The sequence below is a fragment of the Schistocerca piceifrons genome, chromosome 2 (assembly GCF_021461385.2).
Source record: "Schistocerca piceifrons isolate TAMUIC-IGC-003096 chromosome 2, iqSchPice1.1, whole genome shotgun sequence".
Lineage (NCBI taxonomy): Eukaryota > Metazoa > Arthropoda > Insecta > Orthoptera > Acrididae > Schistocerca > Schistocerca piceifrons.
The window spans coordinates 434,528,388-434,548,816 of NC_060139.1; the positions used below are offsets into that span (position 1 = coordinate 434,528,388).

The 20,429-nt window shown below is 37.4% G+C and overlaps 1 protein-coding gene across 1 annotated transcript in view; it reads right to left on the reverse strand.

The window, feature by feature from the left end:
• Nucleotides 1-277: 277 nt before the first annotated feature.
• The window catches only part of LOC124777661, a 39,546-nt gene continuing 19,394 nt past the window's right edge, over nucleotides 278-20,429 (reverse strand). Inside the window, exons 3-4 of the mRNA XM_047253143.1 lie at nucleotides 7,520-7,804; nucleotides 278-868 (exon numbers count right to left, since the gene is read on the reverse strand). Coding sequence (XP_047109099.1) covers nucleotides 643-868; nucleotides 7,520-7,804 — 511 coding nt within the window. The 3' untranslated portion in view covers nucleotides 278-642. The remainder of the gene's footprint in view (nucleotides 869-7,519; nucleotides 7,805-20,429) is intronic.

Below are 20,429 nucleotides of genomic sequence, written 5' to 3' on the forward strand. Positions count from 1 at the left end.
CTGAAAAAAGTTACAATTCATATGAAATCACTGTTTTAAATGAAATAAAATTATCATTTTGATAATTTATATAAATTGGAAGAAATAAGTAAAAGCTAAAAATGAATTTATGGTTTACTACGATGAAGAATACTGTGATTACTTTTCCAATATTGGTTTTACTACTTTGCGTGCTTAATGAGAGTACATCAACAACAGTTGCCTTATACAGTAATGTGATTTTTGGTAACTATCAAGTCACCTAACAAAAGTTGAAATATTTTAATTTTAGTTCCATATGACAACACAATCATTTGAGTTTGCCGTACATACATCTTTAAAGTAAATCTGTAGCTGATAGTTCCACATGTACTATACTCAGCAAACATATTTCACTTCACTTCATGCACACTTCATCATATGTAATACTCTTAGTGACTCACTACTGTTTATTGTTGCATTTTTGTAGTGCCATACAATAACATACACATTATTGCAGTTTCATTGACTCTAATGCTATATGTTGTATACCAGGATACCCTGTACTAGATTATTAAATTCTATCAAAAAAGAAGCCAGAAAAATTACTCTTCTGACTCAACAGCCAATAATATCATATGTTCATCAAAAAATATAACTATTCTATCCGTTACAGTGTATCAGTCAGTATACTTTCAATTGATTCTTCTCATCAAATCCAGCTGAATGTCCTGCATTGCGCACAATAAAGCTGGAACCATCATAATGCATGCGCCTTTCACCACGTCTTACAAAAAGGTGTGACGTCTGTCCCATAGAAGCAGTGCAGTGTACAAAAGGTGTTGATAATGATGCATTGCCATTAGAAGGTGAAGTACGAAGTTGATATTTATTGTTGTTACATGCAACTCTGGAAGAAATAGTTAGTATGTTAATTTGTCACATTAAGTTATTTAAGTAAATAATCACATAGTATTAAAGAAGCAGTAATGTTTGAGACAGAAGAGGTATATGAGCATTAACAATCTATGACAACAGAAACAACTGGATTAGAGAATACAAACACAAAACTGCAAAGTTAAAACTTAATTTATTCTCTAGAATTTTTAATTACTACAAGATGCATTTTTGCCATAAAAATAAAAGTTTTACTTGTCCAAATAATTTTAATCAAAGTAGAAATAAATGTCTTGCTATTCAGTACTTCGCCTTATCTGTTTCTGAATAAGTGTTTATACTGATTGCTACATCCCTCTAGCACCTGTACCCATGTTGTTCCTCTTCCATTATCATGATAAAGGACTTACAAAAACTAAATTGACAAGGAGAATAAAGGCTGGGCAGTACTTACTTCCTGGAGGTTAAATTCCAAGTACTGTCATATAAACATTTAAAAGTAGAAAAAATTTCAGTTTGACCTAGCTTTCATGACTGGAGGTACTTTCTTAGGGAGGAAAGAAGGTTCAGCTGGTGAAGACTGAGAAAGGGGACAGGTGCAGTTCACTCAGACCCCAGGTTGAGGGGAAGCTACCTGTTGTGAGGATGAGGGAAGGCTAAAGCTCAACAGATGAGTTCCTCTCAACCAGAGGTTTGCATGACCTGCACCCTGTCCCCTTTCCCAATCTTCATCAACTGGTCCACCTGTGCTTCCTTAGGAAAGAAATACAGTTGCAAGAGCTAACCCTTGATGTAGGACTTGCTAAGATTATGATTACATTTATTTACATGTGTGTTCAGTCTGTAAACTAAGCAAGCTGTGAAGGAAAGTAAGGAGAAATTTGGAAAGAGAATTAAAGTTCAGGGAGAAGAAATAAAACTTTGCAGTTTTCCAATGACACTGTAATTCTGTCAGAGACAACAAAGGACTTGGAAGTGCAGTTGAATGGGAGGGACAGTGTCCTGTATGGAGGATATAATATGAACATTAACAAAAACAAAATAAGAGTAATGGAATGTAGCTAGATTAAACAATATAATGATGAGGGACTTAACTTAGAAATAAGACATTAATAGTTGTAGATGAGTTTTGATATTTAGGCAGTAAAATAACTAATTATGGCTGAAGTAGATGGGATATAAAATGTAGAATGGTAATGGCAAGAAAAGTATTTCTGAAGAAGAGTGTTTTGTTGACATTGAATATAAAATTAAGTGTTAGAAAGTCTTTTCTGAAGCTATTTGTCTGGATTGTAGTCTTGTATGGATGTGAAATGTAGACAATAAGTAGTTCAGGCCAGGAGACAGTAGAAGCTTTTGAAATGTGGTGCCACAGAAGAATGCTAATGATTAGATGGGTAAATCACATAACTAATAAGGAGGTACTGAATGTAATGGGGCAAAAAAGAGATTTGTAGCATAACTTCACTAAAACTTTGGACTTGTTAACACAACATATTCTGAGATATTAAGGAATCATCAATTTAGTACTGAAGAGAACCAAGAGAGGACTACAGTGAGAAGGTTCATATGGATGTACATTGCAGTAGTTGTTCAGAATTGAAGAGGCTTGCACAGAATAGAGAAGCATGAGGAGCTGCATCAAACCAGTCTTGGTACTAAAGACCACAACTACAGCTCAACAAATTTATTAATAATGGTTATTATGTTCACACATCATTAGTGTAAAACAGATTCATTACAGAAAGCTGAAAGTTTTGCATAGTTTTTTTCCTTCTATTTTTAAATTGTCATTGGCAGTATTTGAAATTTAATTTTATTAGAAATTATAAAAGATAGAGATTCAATTAGTTGTTTCTTTTTAACGTTTATTTTATGCCTATGTTGCTCTGTTTGTTTATATTACATTGGAAAATAAGTAGATACTACTTGTGTTTAAAATATTACTAAACAAACTAGTTTCACAATTAAGGTCAAAGCAACAGATATGACTTGTAGGATGACTGCTTGAAACATGACACAGAGACAAACTAGCCAGAAAAGCAGCAAAGAAGGTAGATGTTAAGATTTATAGCAAGTCGTCAAAGCGCACAGTTACATCTGTGAAAGTTAAGTCAGCTAATCACTGAAGCTTAAATACGCCATGGCTGCCGGTTGTAAACTCTCTTCCTGTACAACAGCTGCTTCATTTATTGCCCATTAGTACTTGACTCGTTGCTGAATTATAGTGATCATAGTATTTGAGCTGCCTGCCATGGTTTATACAAAGATTTGCAGTTTCCTCAGACCTCAGTTGGACTTAGTTTTCAAATTAATATGTTTCTCATGAATTCAACTATGGCAACAGTGTTCTTAATTTTATTTTAATATTTTTTTTTTTTTTTTTTTTTTTTTTTTTTTTTTTTTTTTTTTTTTTTTTGGGGGGGGTGGGGTGGGCAGTCTGTCTTATGCTTCTTTGAACTGTAGAGATATAAATAGTATTGTGACGCAGACAAAACAGTGGCCTAGCCAGCTATGTTTAAAGTTAATTCTTTTTAAACACCTGTTGAGGTTGCTGAATGTTAAGTTTGGCCTACTGTCCTCGTCTCTCATTCTTAGAATTAAAAACAATATGTGAACAATTGAAAAGAACATTGATGTTTTTCCACAAAAATTAAATTCAGTTTTTTATCTCTTCTGATTGCCCAATAATGTGTGGTTAAAAGAAGAGAAAAAATACAGCAGCATCAACCATGCACTCAGCAGAATAGCAGGGACTTATCTGTTTTACTGTAGGATCACAATGTGACATGTTTCCATTACTAGACCTTCAGAACTCTGTATAGAAAAACCAAATCTTCTGTGCAGTTCCAGTATCCCACTTATTTTGAGTTAATCCCTTGTTTTATTTTGTTATGGTTCCTTTGTGGATTAATGCTAAAGCATCAATGTTGCTCATTCTCTGAGCTGTTACCTTTAGTGCAAGCATGGTGTATGTGTATACTAGCTTATCTGGTTCAGTGCTGTGGCTGTCTAACAGCCACTTAACAAGAGCTCACTGGCTCCTAGCAATTTGTACAGGAAAATTTGCTACAGAAATGGATGTGACAAGGTTGGAATAGTCACTATCTTGGCGTCATAGGAGGCTGGAGGTTAAAGATGCCTCTACAGCACAGAAGTATGGCCCATTACTAATAATGTCACATACTTTCCTCCATTACACATATTAATATTTGCTTCTCAGTATACATTCTTGTGAACAAGAATTAACTTTCACTCAGTGGTCTTCAGAACACAAATGTCGGCTATTACATTCCATTGATTCTCCCTGCTCCAGTCTTACATTTTGTATTAACTTATGACTTACTGTTCTTCCCTTTATAGAATATTTGGTGTTTTTTTCTTTTTTTTCTCTAACTGCCTCATGCCGCAGCTAAGACATAATAGCATTTAATCTATGTTTCAACTGGTTATACAAGCTTCCTTTAAAAGTTAAGTTAAAGATTTAAATGAAGAAAATAATGACTATATATAATGGCCTTTCCTGTCGAAAGAGTCAAGTGGCATCCTATAGACATTTTCGCTGGTGGTTCAGAAGTCTGATGCAACAGCCAACTTGGCGCCCACAAGCGAGGCAAATATGAATCACTCCAGCAGGAAGGTTAGTCATAAGCTCATGTCTGCGCAATCGTTTTGCAGCTAAGTTGTTAAGCCATACTTCATTGTGCATCTTGCTTTCAACTGCAGTCAGTTTCTCCATTTGCTGCCATCATCAGCGAGTTGCTCCCACTTGTCACTGCCAATATTAAAAGCACACATATCACACTTGACGCAATCCCTAAAGCATCATTAGCAATTAAAAGGCTATTTACAAGCAAGTCTTCTCAGGAGCACTTGGATCTGAGTATAGAGAAATGTTTTAGAGCTTCCCATCAGCTCTGGTGTACAAATGACTGCCAAGGTTAGTTTCACCAAAAGCAACTTTGAGGAATGCTAAGAAAAATATATTTAACAGAGTGAGTGCCAATATGCAGCCTTGATGAACCCCTCTTTTCACAGCAAATGGGTCAGATGTGATTCTGCCGAAGACCACAGCACCTTCCATATCTCGGTGAAAAGCCATGATTATCTTCAAGAGCTTTGGAGGACACCCTGCCTTCAAAAGTACTGCATACAATCCTTCTCTCCTGACTGTGTTGAAAGCCTTGTTTAGGTCGATAAAGGCAATGAACAGAGGGGTTTTCTGCTCACAGCACTTTTCCTGAATGTACTGGAGTGTGGAGATCAAATCAACTGTAGATAGTTGGGGATGAAACCCTCATTGTTCCTGAGGGTACATGCGCTCAGCAAACTTCTGAATTCTGCCTAACACCACATGGGCCTAACACCACATGGGCATATCTGTTGTACCCTCAGCCCAACATTTCATTAAGAGGTAGAAAAGCAGCGGAAAAACTGGCTTTAGTTTTACAATTTCTGTGGAGGTGTTATCTTTGCCAGGACAGTTCCCATATTTAAGCTTTGCAATTGCTCTTTGAAGCTCCTCCATAGTAGGCTAGACATACAAGTCATGGTAAGGTGTCATCTGAGGAATGTCATCCATTGCATTTGGACTAATGTTGATGGGACGTGAGTAGAGGCTTGAGTAATGTTCTACCCAACAGTGCAATTGACAATTTCAATCTGTGATGACTTTTCAATCTATATCCTTGCGTGGTATGCTCTTCTGTGGAATGGGTCCAATGGCCCATTTGATGCCCGAGTACAAACCACCAATGTTGCCAGCATTGAAACATTCCTGTGTGCCAGTGCAAAGTTGCTCCCAATAGGAATTGATGCAGTTGTGGGCAGTGTGTTGAACAGCTGCCTCTGCTTTGCTTAGCTCCCTGCGTGTAGAATTGCATGGGTTTTTTGCCAGATGCCAGTGGCCTGATGCTTAGCCTCGGGGAGAGATTTCGGGACATCTAGGTTCTAGATGAACCAATCCTGGGATTTTGCTTCCAGTTTACTGAACACATTTCCAGATGTAACGGTAAGAAGCAATTTTATCTTCTGCCAGTCTTCAAAAATAGTAATGGCTGAGTCTCAGGGATCCACCTCTTTTCATACCTTGTCACTAAATACTTCTACTGTGGCAGTGTTTCTTGTTTGGCAAGGATTGATTTTTGTTTTGCAAGGTGTTCTGGCAGAGTGAAACTTTTTAGTCATGAAACACACTTTTGTCCCTAGCAGTGTCAGTCTGCACTAAGGAAAGAACATGTACGAAGAAAGTAATGCAGATCTTTCCTTTTAGTTAGAATAAGATCTAATTGGTGCCAACGTTTTGGGTGGGGGTGCATCCAGGAAATCTTGTGATTCGGTTTGCCTTCAACGTATGTATTGGTGACTCACAACTGATACTTTGTACAGAATTCAAGCAACCATAGCCATTTTCATTCATCTTGCCCACAACATGTTTGCTTGCCTAGGCAGTCAGGCCAAGCGGCAAAATCACTACCAATACGAGCATTGAAATCACCAAGAATGCTAAGACAGTCCCCAGAGTGCACTCTCTGTACCACATCGCTAAGTTGTTCATAAAACTGATCCTTGGCATCTGCAACTGAGGTAATTGTTGGTGCATATACAGATGTGAGCATCAGTGGTCCACTATTTGTTGTGAAATGCAGAGTCATAATGCATTCTGAGATCCCAACTGGATTTTTAGTACAACACAAGAAGTCACTGCAGACAGCAAAACCGATTCCGTGCTGTCTGGGGCTAGCAATATCTTTGCCCTTGCGGAAAAAGTGTAGTTTTTTTCCCGTATTGAGCCTTCTTCTGGTAGCCTGGTTTCCTGCAGTGCTGTTATAGTGTTATTGAGTCTGACTAGCTCTAAGTCGATAGCTCCCATTTTGCATAGCTCTTGTGAGCTTCCGGTGGTGTCCAGGAAGCCTTGCAGCATAGTGTGGAAGTTCCATGTTCCATGATGCTTAATGAAATATCTTTACTTTTTATTTTATTTTTTATTTTTGTAGCAGCGGTTGTCAATAGCATGGTGATGACTTCTAGCAGTGCTAAGTGTTCCATACACCCAATGGAACAATCAGCACCAGGGCGGGCCAGTACCTAACTGACTGAGGGCTGCCGAGCTTGAAGTGGGCGGTGACTGGTCAGTGGACCTATGATGGGCCCTCCCACTGTGAATAGCAACCCATGGCGCCCACTCCTATGCACATTAGAGCAAGCTTATGATCAGGAACTGCCACTATCTGTGTTGTTTTCACATGAATGGAGTGTCCTCTCTGTGGATACTACTGTGCATGGGACGCAGTTTTTAGGTGATGGCGAGTTTGCCCACTACTCGTGCCACCCTCTCAGCCTAGCTGACTGGTTCCACAGAAGGAAAAATACATGATGTGCAGAGTCAGGTTGGCTTCAGGCAATTCCCGCTCATTTCCAGTTGGACTGTACTTGCGCCTAACAGAAGTGCAATTCTGGGTTTCAATTTGGAGTTGTCTCTCTCCTATACAATATACACAGAAGCAACTTATTCAAAAATACATAGTTATGGAAAGCTGAGCCCTGATTGTAGAGAACCATTATTTCAAAATAAATATTGAGTCCAGGAATTATAATTTTTTTTTAAGTAGTGACAACAAAAATGTCATTTTCATTAACTTTTAGATGTAACGATGATATTTACCTGACCAGACCATCCCGTGTCTGAGATATGCGAATTCCATTAATAATCCAGTTTTGTGTGAGATCATCTGTCATCCAATATTGACCATTTTGCAAAACTGAAATTACTTCTTGTGAACAGTTTGGCCCGTGACGTGATCCTGTATAAAATACTGACACAGAAAAGTCCTGGGTCATTTGCAAGAAGTTATCAGCTGTACTTCTTGTACCACCAGAATCCACTAGATAAACTAGAGCACATTTTTCTGATGTGAAGCTGACTCCCTTGTACCACATCTTAGCGTACCTGCAAAAAAAGTAAGGGAAATGGTCATTATTAGTGATATTCTTCTCAAATGCTTGAAAAGTCAACAGGCCATGATATCTGTGAGAACAACATGTAAGATTATGCTTTATGCTGAACTGTTCGTAAACTAGCAGTACCACACCAACCAACAGAATGCAAGAGTGTCTTGTACTTTCTGCTTCTCTACTAAGAAAGTCAAGATGAGGGAGGGGGGTACATGATATCACACCCCAAATACATGGAGACATGGGATGGTACTGAGAACTCCTTATGATAAATAAACTGTTCTTGTACCCCCAGATATGAAAGACAGCTTAAAATCCACAAGCTTTTGCCTAAGTTGTTCTCAATCAGTAAGAGTGCATAAAGGGCAGGTGTCTCACTCTGTTCATTGCTAGAACATTTTTGTTGGTTTTTTAAGTTGTTTTTCTATTGCTGGAGACATCTGCATATTGTATTATGTATTTTCATGGATTGTTCAGTACTTGGGGCATGTTTACAGCACGAGACACATATGTTGCCTTATGTGCTGAAGACATTTCCATAAAATGGATACAGTAAACAGCCAGTAATGTCACAGCCATTAATATGAATATGTGAGGGTAACTGTTCTCAAACAAGGCATTCTTACCACATGACAACAGGTGCTAAAAACCTTCAAGAAGTTTGTGCACTTGAAACCACGTGACACAACAAGAAGTCTGGAAAATTTTGTACCACCATGAAACTTTGCATTTGTTTTTTATATCATAAAGTTTCTGATGGCAGCTAAGAACTGCTTCAAGGCTCCAATTAATAAAAGCAAATGAAAATGAAATGTAAAAAAAAGTTAATGAGACCTGAAAGGTCTTTGTAAGAAGGTGCCACTTGTAACATCAACCATGTTAAGAGAATTAATAAAATATTCAAGTCTTGGCAATCAAAATGAGTATAATACTAATTCAGTTTAATAAATTCATTATACCACCACCTATTGGGAGGAATCATGAATAATATTAATGTATGTTGTGTCTCACCAAATATCACACATCTGTCAGAGATATCCACACATCAGGATGAATGATACATAAGGCCTCCGTTAGTTGCTTCCTACAGGACATAATCTACATCTGAATGCTTCTGGTAAAGACTGCTTGTGGCTAAGTCTCAGAAGCATCCAATCTCACCAAAACTATGACATTTCTTGAGTTAAATATTTGTAAAGACAAAAGTGCAGAATTAATATAGTAGTTAGTTCCAATAGCGACAACCAAATCAAAATACTGAAGCTTGGACATGAATGTGGAAATGAAAAAACAAGTGGAATATCAGTATGTGGATTATGTATACTAGAAAATCATCTAACAGTTTATGGAATTAAATAAATACATCTAGACAGTTACAGTGTAATTTCATAATGTTTCAGAACGAGTAAAAGAAAAGACTAGTGGAAATGACTATCTGTATAATAGCTAAAGATTTTGTTGAACATATCTTTGATTACGGGGGAACAGTAGAGGATCTGAAATGCATGACTCTGAGCCTCCACATGAGAGATAATGACAATTTCTCTCCCTCCAGAACCTCGAGGAGAGGGGGATTCTCAACATTTTTGTAATGCATCTCTAGAGAAATAAAGTAATGCTGCACTTTCTGGATCTCATATATGAATAACAGTTTATTTCTTGTGTTGGAAATGATCTGGGGTAGTGCAGCAGAAGCAAGTGCTGTGTATTGTTTTTGTTGAAATTGTGTTGCTCTTTCCTCTACCTGTCATATGTTTTATGTTATGTATTATGGAACTTGGGTTTGTAGCTGAAACTACTTAGTCATAAAAATGTGAACAGTTTACATTATAAATGCAGCTCTTAATGAAAGCAGTATATCTGCATTATAATATGAAGTTTTTTTCCCTTAATTGCAGAATAAATCTGAATTTGCTACAACTTAATCTCTGTGATATAATCACCCTCTCAAACTATAGTTTTTATCAAACTATAGACCACATTAATGTGGGGAGACTAGCATGCGTCAGTGATATAGATAGTCAAACCATAGGTGCAATCATTTCAGGGGTTTACCTGTGGAGGTGAAAGACTAACATAATTATGATTCCTGTAGATGAGCAGTATCCCTCTCAACAGTTACAGAGACAACATTCTGAACAACTGAGTGATCTGCCCTTTGCACCTTAGTCAAAATTATCTTTCAGTTTGATACTGTGGTACAGGTGACAGCAAGGTGGAACTACAATTGTAAAATTTCCTGAGGACATTGAGTTTTGAGTTTTGCCAGTTGTTACATGTAGAGACAGATCAAATCAGTCTTCTTCTTCTTCTACTACTACTACTACTACTACTAATAATAATAATAATAATAATAATAACAACACTATTCAAAGTCCCATCATGTCCTCTTGGTAGCCATCAATATGAAGTGAAGTACTGTATTCAGTAATAAAATTAATAAATGACTCCCTGCCTTGGATTTGATGTGATCTGGCACGTGTCTTCAGCAGGTTGTCAGTTTTGCCACTTATTTTCCTCGAGAGCTTTTTATTTGGTCATGTGCATGCACCCCCCACCCCCTCCCACACACACACACACACACACACACACACACACACACACACACACACACACGCACAAATCCCATCCAGACTATTCCAAGGAAGAAAGATATAAGATATTCCCAAAGATATTCACATCAGCAATTGACAATGTCTACGTCTGGCCTATGAATCCATTCATTAATATACACAGATTTTCTATTCAAGTAAGCCACACGATCAGGCAAGAAGTCAAAGCCAGTGGTACCATACACTTGTTATATGGGGGCTGTGCTTATCTTCTTGAGAGTGTCTGTGGAATGCTATCTAATTTTGATTGTCTAGGTAGATAATAATGAGCCCACCTAACTGTTGCATCTATACAGGATATCTTTAGTCTTTGTTGTGACTTCTGTTTTCATGAGACTTGGTTTTATTTAGTTTCATTCTCAATTAACAAAACTTGCTTCCTTAAAGTAAAAAATCTGGCACTGTACAGCATCTCTTTGATGTCTCTGGTGCTCATATTGAACAAATTGTTTAGGTGACGGTTAACCATTAACTGCCATGATCCCCATTTGGGGATTTGTCTTTTTAACAGAAATTTTATATCTGTAATTATGTTGGTAGCAATTATTACTACCTTGAACTGTTGTCTAGACCTCTGTGAAGCTTGTGCACTCATTGTTAACCAGATGATGATAAATGAGCGAACAGTATGGGATTATTTGCGTGAAGAAGTAAACTTTCTCAGCATTACAAGTGTGGAACATTTTAAAAAGTGCGTAAATTATATTGTTATGTACTTAACTGTCAGTGCCTGTGTACCGTCATTTTCTGTAATTGTTTTAGAAGATGCTTATTGATAGTTTATTTCCGACGTTTATTTTATTTTCCCATGAGGTCTCTGAATTTTGATCCCTGTTCAGGGCTCCTGGCTGGTTCCACCTAATATAACACTATGTTTTAAAACTCCCCAGGCACAAAGGGTCACTATAAAGCACTTTCTCTAATTTAAAGTCTTCTGATGATGAGTGTGAAGTGAATGAGACCACTAACACTGTTGTACTTCCTCCAGATCCCATAGATGAGATATCTGCCTGCAACAGTATCAGTGAAACTATATTGGAGATACTCTTCCAGCTGATGTGCCACATATCTTGGGCTTTCAAGGACTGATAGGACAGTGTTTGTTTGTTTGCTTGCTTTAGTGCTAGATAATTTGAATGAATCTTTTATTGGAATGATGTGGAGTGACTCAGTTTACAGAATATGTGTACATGATTTGTGTTAACATTAATGAACACATTATTTTTGAAGCCTTAGTCATGGAACTACACTTTTTACAGGCTACCAGTTTTTAGACCGAAATTCATCTACAGAATAGAAGGAATTGTCCAGGAGAAATGATTTTAGGTCAGATCTAAATCTGCTTTGCTACCTGTCAGATATATTCTGTTATTTGGCAAATAATTAAAGATTTTTGTTGCTGCGTATTGAACTCCTTTCTCGGGGACCACTGATAGCTTTATTAATGTGTACTAAAGATCATTTTTCCCTCTAGTTTTATAAATATGGACTTCACTGTTCTTCTCAAATTATGACATATTGTTTGACAAATTTCATTACTGAATATATGTATTGTGATGGCACAGTTAAAATTCCCAGCTCCTTGAAGAGTTACCTACATGTCTCTTGATGAATCTCAGTTTGACATACACTTTTCGTATAGTTTGTTTAGGTCATGTTGGATGGTGATTCCTAGGTATTTTACAGTAGTTACTATTTCCAGTGAACTGTCACCAATTCTGTAATCAAACAATAGTCCATTTATGTGCAAATGTTTTTCAACTGCCAGTCCCTGCATCATATTTTGATTATCTTCTTTGCCTTACTGCAGTTTGCTACAGTCTTCTGGCATTGCAACCTACCCACAAACAACAGCATTATCTGTGAATAATTTTAAAGAGCTTCCATTATCCATTAGAACATTCATATATATCATTAACAGTAACAGCTCTCCATAAGCAATAGCTCCCTTGAACCATGTCAAGGTGGAGTGATCTGCATGCCTGTATACAGAAAGCTATACCATGGGTGCACCCACATCGGAAAGGTGTCTGTGGAGAGGCCACACAAACATGTGGTTTCTGAAGAGGGGAAGGGGGGCAGCAGTCTTTTTCAGGGGAAACAGTTTACATCTACATCTACAAGCCACCCTATGGTGCATGCCGGAGGGTAGCTTGTACCACTACTAGTCATTTCCTCTCCTGTTCCAACAACTATCTAAATGCCTCCATATGAGCCTTAATTTCTCTTATCTTTGTGGTACTTATGCAAAAATGAATCTTGGCTGCAGCAGAATAGTTCCTCAGTCATCTTCAAATGCTGATTCTATAAATTTTCTCAACAGAGTTTCATGAAAATGTTGTATTCCCTCCAGGATTTGAGTTCATGAAGTATCTCCGTAATGCTCGTAGTATGCTGATTGAACCTACCAGTAACAAATCTGCAGCACACCTCTGAATTGTTTCATTGTCTTTCTTTAATCCAACCTGGTGACTATCTGCACTTCCCTAAAATCATCCCAATAAAATGCAGTCAACCATTTGCCTTCCCTACTACTGTCCTTACGTGCACATTCCATCTCATAACGTTTTGCAACATTAAACACATGTATTTAATCAACGTGGCTGTGTCAAGCAACACACTACTAATGCTGTGTGTGAACATTATGGGACTGTTTTTCTGACTCATCTGCATTTACTTACATTTTTCTACATTCAGCGCAAGCTGCCGTTTATTACACTAACTACAAATTTTGTCTAACTAATCTTGTACCCTTGACAGCAACATTTTCTATTATCCATTAGATCATTAACATTCACCATTAACAGTAATAGGTCCTCACAGACAATAGCCCTCTTCAACCATGCTAAGGAGGGGTTGCTCTCATGCCTCTATACAGATAGCCATACAATAGGTACAACCATGTATGAAGGGTGCCTGTGACTGATTTGCCTTTGTAACATTAGCCAATACGGCCTTGCTGCGCTGGTATTGCAAATGCCTGAAAGCAAAAGAAAACTATAGCCTTTTTATCCCTGAGGGCCTTCCACTTTACTGTATCATTAAATGATGGTGGCATGGTTTTGGGTAAAATATCCTGGAAGTAAAATAGTCCCCCCCCCCCTCCCCATTTGGACAAATGGCCAGGTCTACTAAGGAGGATGGCATTTTAAGGAAAAACGAACAGGAGAGACTGCAAAAAAGTAGTAAATTAAAAGATATGTGACCTGGCTAAATTGAAAGAGCTGGAGGTTGTCAAGAGTTCCAGAGGGAGCATTAACAACAAACACAATAGATGATGAATGGGTAGCTTTAAAAGATCGCATAGTGTAGGCAGCAAAGGATCAATTAGCAAGGAGGACAAAAGCAAGTGGACATCCTTGGATAATACAGGAGACACTGCATTTAACTGACAACAGGAGAAAATACAAGACTGCAGAAAATGTAGTAGATGAAAGGGAATACAAACTGATGGAATCTGCAAAATGGGTCAGCAGGAATAGTTAAAAGACATAACCAAATCTGTAGAAGCACAAATAACTATGGGGAATATGGATGACATCTATAGGAAAATTAAAGAGACACTGTGGAAAAGTGAAGCAGTTGTATGACTATAAAGTGCTCAGATAACAAGCAAGTATGTTGCAAAGAAGGAAAAACTGAAAATTGAAAGGAATGTATAGAAAGATTGTAAAAGAAAAATTTGAAAACAATATTACAGAAACAGAAAAAGAAAGTAAATGAAGATAAGATGGAAGACATGAAACTTACAAGAAGAATTTGAGAGACCATTATGTAAAAGACCTAAACTGAAACAAGACCCCTTGAGTAGATGACACAGCTGCAGAAATATTGAGATCCTTGGAAGAGACGGCCATGACAAAACTATTCCATGTGTGGTACAAAATTTATGGGACAGGAAAAATACTATCAGACTTCAAGAAGAATGTAATAGTGCCATTTTCGAAGAGTACAAGTGCTGACATTGCAAATTCTACTGAAGTTTAACAAGTTATGGTAACAAAACATTGACACAAATTATTTACAGAAGAATGGAAAAAGACTGGTAGAAGTAAAACTTGGGGAAGATCAGTATGGCTTCTGAAGAAATGCACAAACTTGCAAAGCAATATTGACCCAACCCTATGACTGATCTCAAAATATTGGTTGAAAATAGACAAAACTATATTCATAGCATTTGTAGATTTCAGTGTTGTCTAGAGTACATTCTTTAAAATTCTGAAGGATGCGGGGACAAAACAGAGAGAGTGAAAAGTTATCTACAACCTATACAGTAGCCAGTCTGCAGTTACAAGAGTCAAAGGACATTAAAGGAAGGCAGAGTGAGTAGTCTATTCCCAGTGTTATTCAATTTGTATATTGATCAAGCAACAAAGGAAAGCAAGAAGATATTTGGTAAGGGAATTTAAAATTCAGGGAGAAAAAATAAAAACTAACGTTTGCCGATGGCATTGAAATTCTGTCAGAAATAGCAAATGTGGACTTGGAAGAGCAGTTGAAAGGGATGGAAAGTATTTTGAAAAGAGGTTATGACATGAACACCAACAAAAGTAAAATGAGTGCAATGGAATGAAACTGAAGTAAATCTGGCAAAGCAGTGGGACTTAGGGAATAAAACACTGAAGGTAGATGAGTTTTGTTATTTTTGCAACACAATAACTGAAGATGGCTGAAGTAGGGAAGGTGTAAAATGCTGATTGGCACTCGCAGGAGAAGTTTGTGGATTTTCTAGCTATAGCAACTAACTGTCCACAGAAAACTCCCAACTTCTTATGATCAGGCACTTTTATTACGGCTCATTTAATCACACCAGACACAGGAAAAACATTACAGACCATAATAACTCAATCTCCGCTAGAGTCAAAAGCACACCCCTTCCAAAGAATCCCAAGTCCAAAGACAATTTACTCTGCACCTGGCAGGCAGCAATTGCTGGCAGACGATGGTCGCCACATGTTTTTCTGGAAAAGTGGAATTTGTTAACATTTAATATAAATTTAAATGTGAGGAAGTCTTTTCCAGTGGTTTTTGTCTGAAGTGTAGCTTTGTATGGAAGTGATATGTGTATGACAGCAATTAGACAATAAGAAGACAGATGCTTTTGAAATACGGTGCTATAGAAAAATGCTGAAAATTAGAGGGGTAAGTCAAATACCAAAAGACGTACAGAATCAGTTGGTGGAAAAAAAAATTATGGCACAATTTGACTGTAAGAAGAGAGAGGTTGATAGGCCACATCCTGAGGCTTCACAGAATGGAGAGGTTGGGGCAGGGGGGGGGGGGGGGGGGGGGGGGTTAATAATTGTAATGGGAGACCAAGGCCTGAATACAGTAAGCAGGTTCAAATGAATGTAGGTTGTTAGCAGTAGATATTCAGAAGTGAAGGGGCCTGCACAGTATAGACCATCATGGAGAGCAGCATCAAACCACTCTCTTGGGGTACTCCTTGAAATCTGCCAATTTTGTTCCATTAATAATAATGTGTTGAGTTCCTTCTGCAAGGCAGTCCTGAATCTAATAAAAATGTCATCCAATACCTGTATTTTGTTCACTAAAAAACTGTGTCAAACTTGACTGGAATGCCTTCCTGAAGTCAAGGAATATGACATCAATATGAGCTCCATCATCTACAGTGCTGTGGCTCTCATGAATGTACAGAGTGAGCTGAGTTTTCACAAGATCTCTGTTTGTGGAATCCAACTTGATTTTTACAGAGAAAGTTTTTGCTCTCCATAAACGTTTTAATGGGTGAACATACAACATATTCCACAATTCTAAAACAAATTGACGCCAGCAAAATTAGCCTATAATTATATGCCTCTGTCATGAGTATAAATAGCACTTTTTCAATTTATTAATTAATATTTGTTGCTCCAAAGATCTACTTAAACTAGTGGTCAAAGGCGAGCAAGTTCTTTCACATAATCTCTGTAGAGTCTCTCACATACCTTGTGCAGTCTACATTCCTTTCCACTATTTAGCAGTTTTAATGGCATTCTAATTAACAATTACTTATCTCAATATCTTCCATTTCATCATCTGTCAAAGCAGGAATCGTATTACAGTCTTCCATGGTGAAACAATCTCTGGGGACCAAATTCAGTATTTCAACCGTCTCTCTGCATTCTTCAGTTCTGATATCAGTACAGAAACTGAGAGTAACTGAATAGATGATTTCAGACAACTTCCTAACTTTATCTAAGATTAAAATTTCTTGGGCCTCTTGCTTGCTTTTGAATTTGTTGAACACTTTGAAAGGGTGCAGAAATTTAGAGACTACAGAAACTTTAAAATATGTGGGAATGAATGAGTAAACATTATCAAGCTACAGCATTGCTCTTGTATTCTTTAATGTTGTTTTGTAAACTCATGTTTTAGTTGTATACTGAATATGACATTTTTCTCAGTTTGGCTTTGTGCACATTCTGTTTGAGGTATTTGTTGGGCTACAGGCAGCATCGGAGCAGAGCAGCTGATGATAATCATGTCACAGCAAGTGCAGTTTATGGAAGGAAGTAGAACATGAAAAAGAACAGGGATCATTAGATAGTAATCCAAGTGTCTCAAACAAAAATATTTGAAGAAATAACCAAGCACATTATAGAAGAGCTAGTGCTTGTAATTAGTAGTACACACTAGCATAACATAATCAACATCACTATGAGGCAACACAGTTTGCATTATGACAGCAAGCACAAGTTGACAACAGGCAACACAGTTGCAGTGTAACAACTTGCTGTGAGGCAATACGAACATGCAATGACGACCACTAAGATAACTGTGGCCAACACATTACACCACCAGTGGTAGTAGTTCAACCCACATACAGCTGTGAATGCTGTGAGAACTACAATTGATATGACCCAGTTAGCTGCCACCAGCCTACACACCGTGACAAGAGCTACTGCTTATGACACCACTACACAGCAAACATCTGCCAATAGCAGTACTATCTGCTAGGTGCAAACAAAATTTAATTTACAAAGTGAAGTGTTGTGATGATGTTGTTACAGAACTATTGACCTTTGTGCATGAGATAGAAATTTTAAGACAGCTATTATAATCAAGTCATTTGCAATTGCTTATCATCAAGACAAATTCTAATCTGAATGGATCAAACAAAAATACTTGGAGAAATAACCAAGCCCCTTACAGAAGAGTCAGTGCTATGTCATAAATAATACGAACATGCATAACATCAATAATGATGGTACTAATATAAGCACGTATTTCAGTATATTTATTTATTTTTCACTATTTTAATGAAGAATTGATTAGACTGCAAACATGGCTTTGACAATATGTCAATGGAAGAATTTATTGGCCAACACTAATAGTAGATTTGTTCAAATAGGACACAACTTTGGTGTTACGAATAAAAACCTTCTACAAATTGAAACTATGTTAGGTACTTGGAATCCAGTATGGTCAAGTATTTTTTGGATCATTTTCCATGGAATAGCAATGGTCTATGAAACTATAATAAAATTATTTCAAAACAGTCTTGCTCACATGTAAGCTACTCATTTCATTTTGTAATCAGTTTTGATATCTTACAGGATTGTCATCAGTGTTCTTCACACCTCTCTAGAACAGCCTGCTCCATGCCACCATTTCCTGCTGTCGTAAATGTGGCCTGATGATAATGCTATAAGACATCAAAGCTGATCATCAAAGAAAATAAACAATTTCAATGTGATCAATACTGTTTTTATTGAAATAATGGCAATAAGTATTTTCATCCCTCAAGTAAATGGTTGGATGCACAGGTCAGAGAAACAATTACATATAGAATGAAATGATAACTAAATCAAGACCCTAAGCTGCCAACAGACATTGATATACATCAACGGGGACAGTTGAAAATGTGTGCCCCTACCAGGACTCGAACCCAGGCTCTCCTGCTTACATGTCAGACACTGTATCCATCTGAGCCGCCAAGGGCACAGAGGATAGTGCGACTGCAGGGATTTATCCCTTGCACTCTCCCAGTGAGACCAACATTCCCAACTTAATGTCCACACACTACATTCGTAGTGCCCCTGCCCTCTACACTCATTATTTGCAGCAGACAATCTTACCGAGTCCCGTAAGAGTTCAGGCAATGTGTGTGCATCGGACATGTCCGAAAGAACAGATACCATCTTCACATAATTACATATAGGTCTTAGTTACATGGAAGAAATGGATAAACATATTGAAAAGGTAGAAGTAAAGCTAGATAGTAAAGTAGAACATGTAAACATTGTTAAATCTGAACAGGGTAAATGAAAAACAAGAACTGAAGCTTTAAAGAAATAGTCATTACAAACCAAGAATAGTTTACAAAAGTGTATGAATAAAAATACAGATGTTCTTTTGATAATTATTAACAAAATGGAACCATGATTAGAGAAAGTAGAGTCTGAGAGAGAACTACAGAGTAATAAGTCATCATCAATCAACACAATACTCTTAGATGCAAAGTCCATATTACATAATAATAACACTCTTAAGTGTACTCTAAAAGAAGCCACACTTCCTAATAGTTTATACATAGAATACGCCAAAAATGAAATCAGAAAAGAATTTGTACACCTATTAGATGGAAACATAATACAACCTACTAGCAGTGACAATTTTAATACCACATTAAACAAAGGATCAAACACAAATTTCCCAAGTTTATACCATCTAGACACATACACCCAGTATTATCTCTAAAGTCATTCAAAGGCATGTTGCTTGACACATGCACAATTATGATAAAATAAGATTTGTGTTAAGTCATATGCATGGTGATATAGCTCAGTGGAGAATGTTACAGCTACAGGATTTCACAACATATCACAGTTTTGAGATAGTGCTTAAGTCCAGGTATTGAAGTGAGGGTGCTCAAAAGAAGTTTAAATTGGAATTATTTGGTTCAAACCATACAAAAGTGGCAATTGGAAATGATATAGAGAATTTGTAGGCTGGCACCTAAATAAAGCAATTTGGGAGGAACATTTAGTAGAGATACTCATTAGTAAATTACCTTGGAGAGTCAAAGATAAGCTTGTAGGAAATGATTGGGCAAAAGTGTCATCATTAATACAGTACTTATAGCAAATAGATATAGTATAACAGTTATCTTTCAGATGGCAAAATAATGACGTCAATAAATGAAATATGAATGATAACAACCAACAAACTGACACAAGAACAAACAGTAGGAATGAATACTTCAATTAAGGACATGGTGGAGGAATACCATACATAAGAGACAACCCAGATAACACACTTTACAGTAGAGGTAATGACAAAGAGGAAAACCCTTAGGTTTCTGGGTAGTGGTTCAGTCTCCAGAAGCATATATAGATGAGTCACAAACAAGCATTAGTATATTCATTAGGTTTGATGAAAATAAGAAGCAATCCTCAGCAGAGGAGAAAGAATATATACTGAAAGAGTATTTTAAGCCTAAAGTTGATGGCTCACTAAACCATATAACAGCTCCCATTATTTTAGACTCAGGGAGTGAGATTTTTGTTACTGATGTAGGACTTTTGGTAATAATGATTTACTACACACTTTGTTTCAATTACCAGCTTCATCTGGGCCTACGCTCCACTGTGACGATGCTCCTGGTTCTCCTGACTCCCCTCCTGAGGTACAGCAGTGCTCTGCCAGCGCTCCATCTGGCCTGCCAGTTTTTGTGCAGTTATGTGATGAGACCATTAAATTAGTGGAGCTGTAGTCATTGTTACAAGAGCATGTGCAGAGTTAGAGGGAAAGGACTTATTTGATGTGGCATTTTTGAGGAGAATTATCATGCACAAATCTTGATTATTGCACAGTCTGTTTTGTCCTCCAGATAACATACTTTCGTATGATGTGGTGTCAATGACTGCATAATCAGCAGAGGTGGCTGTTCGGCAAATCTGACAGTGACAGCTGCCTCAAGAGGTCACCACAGCTGATGGAACTCCTTTCCCATGATTTCTGCAAACACCGATCACCTGTTGGATGACATCATGTTACATGGAG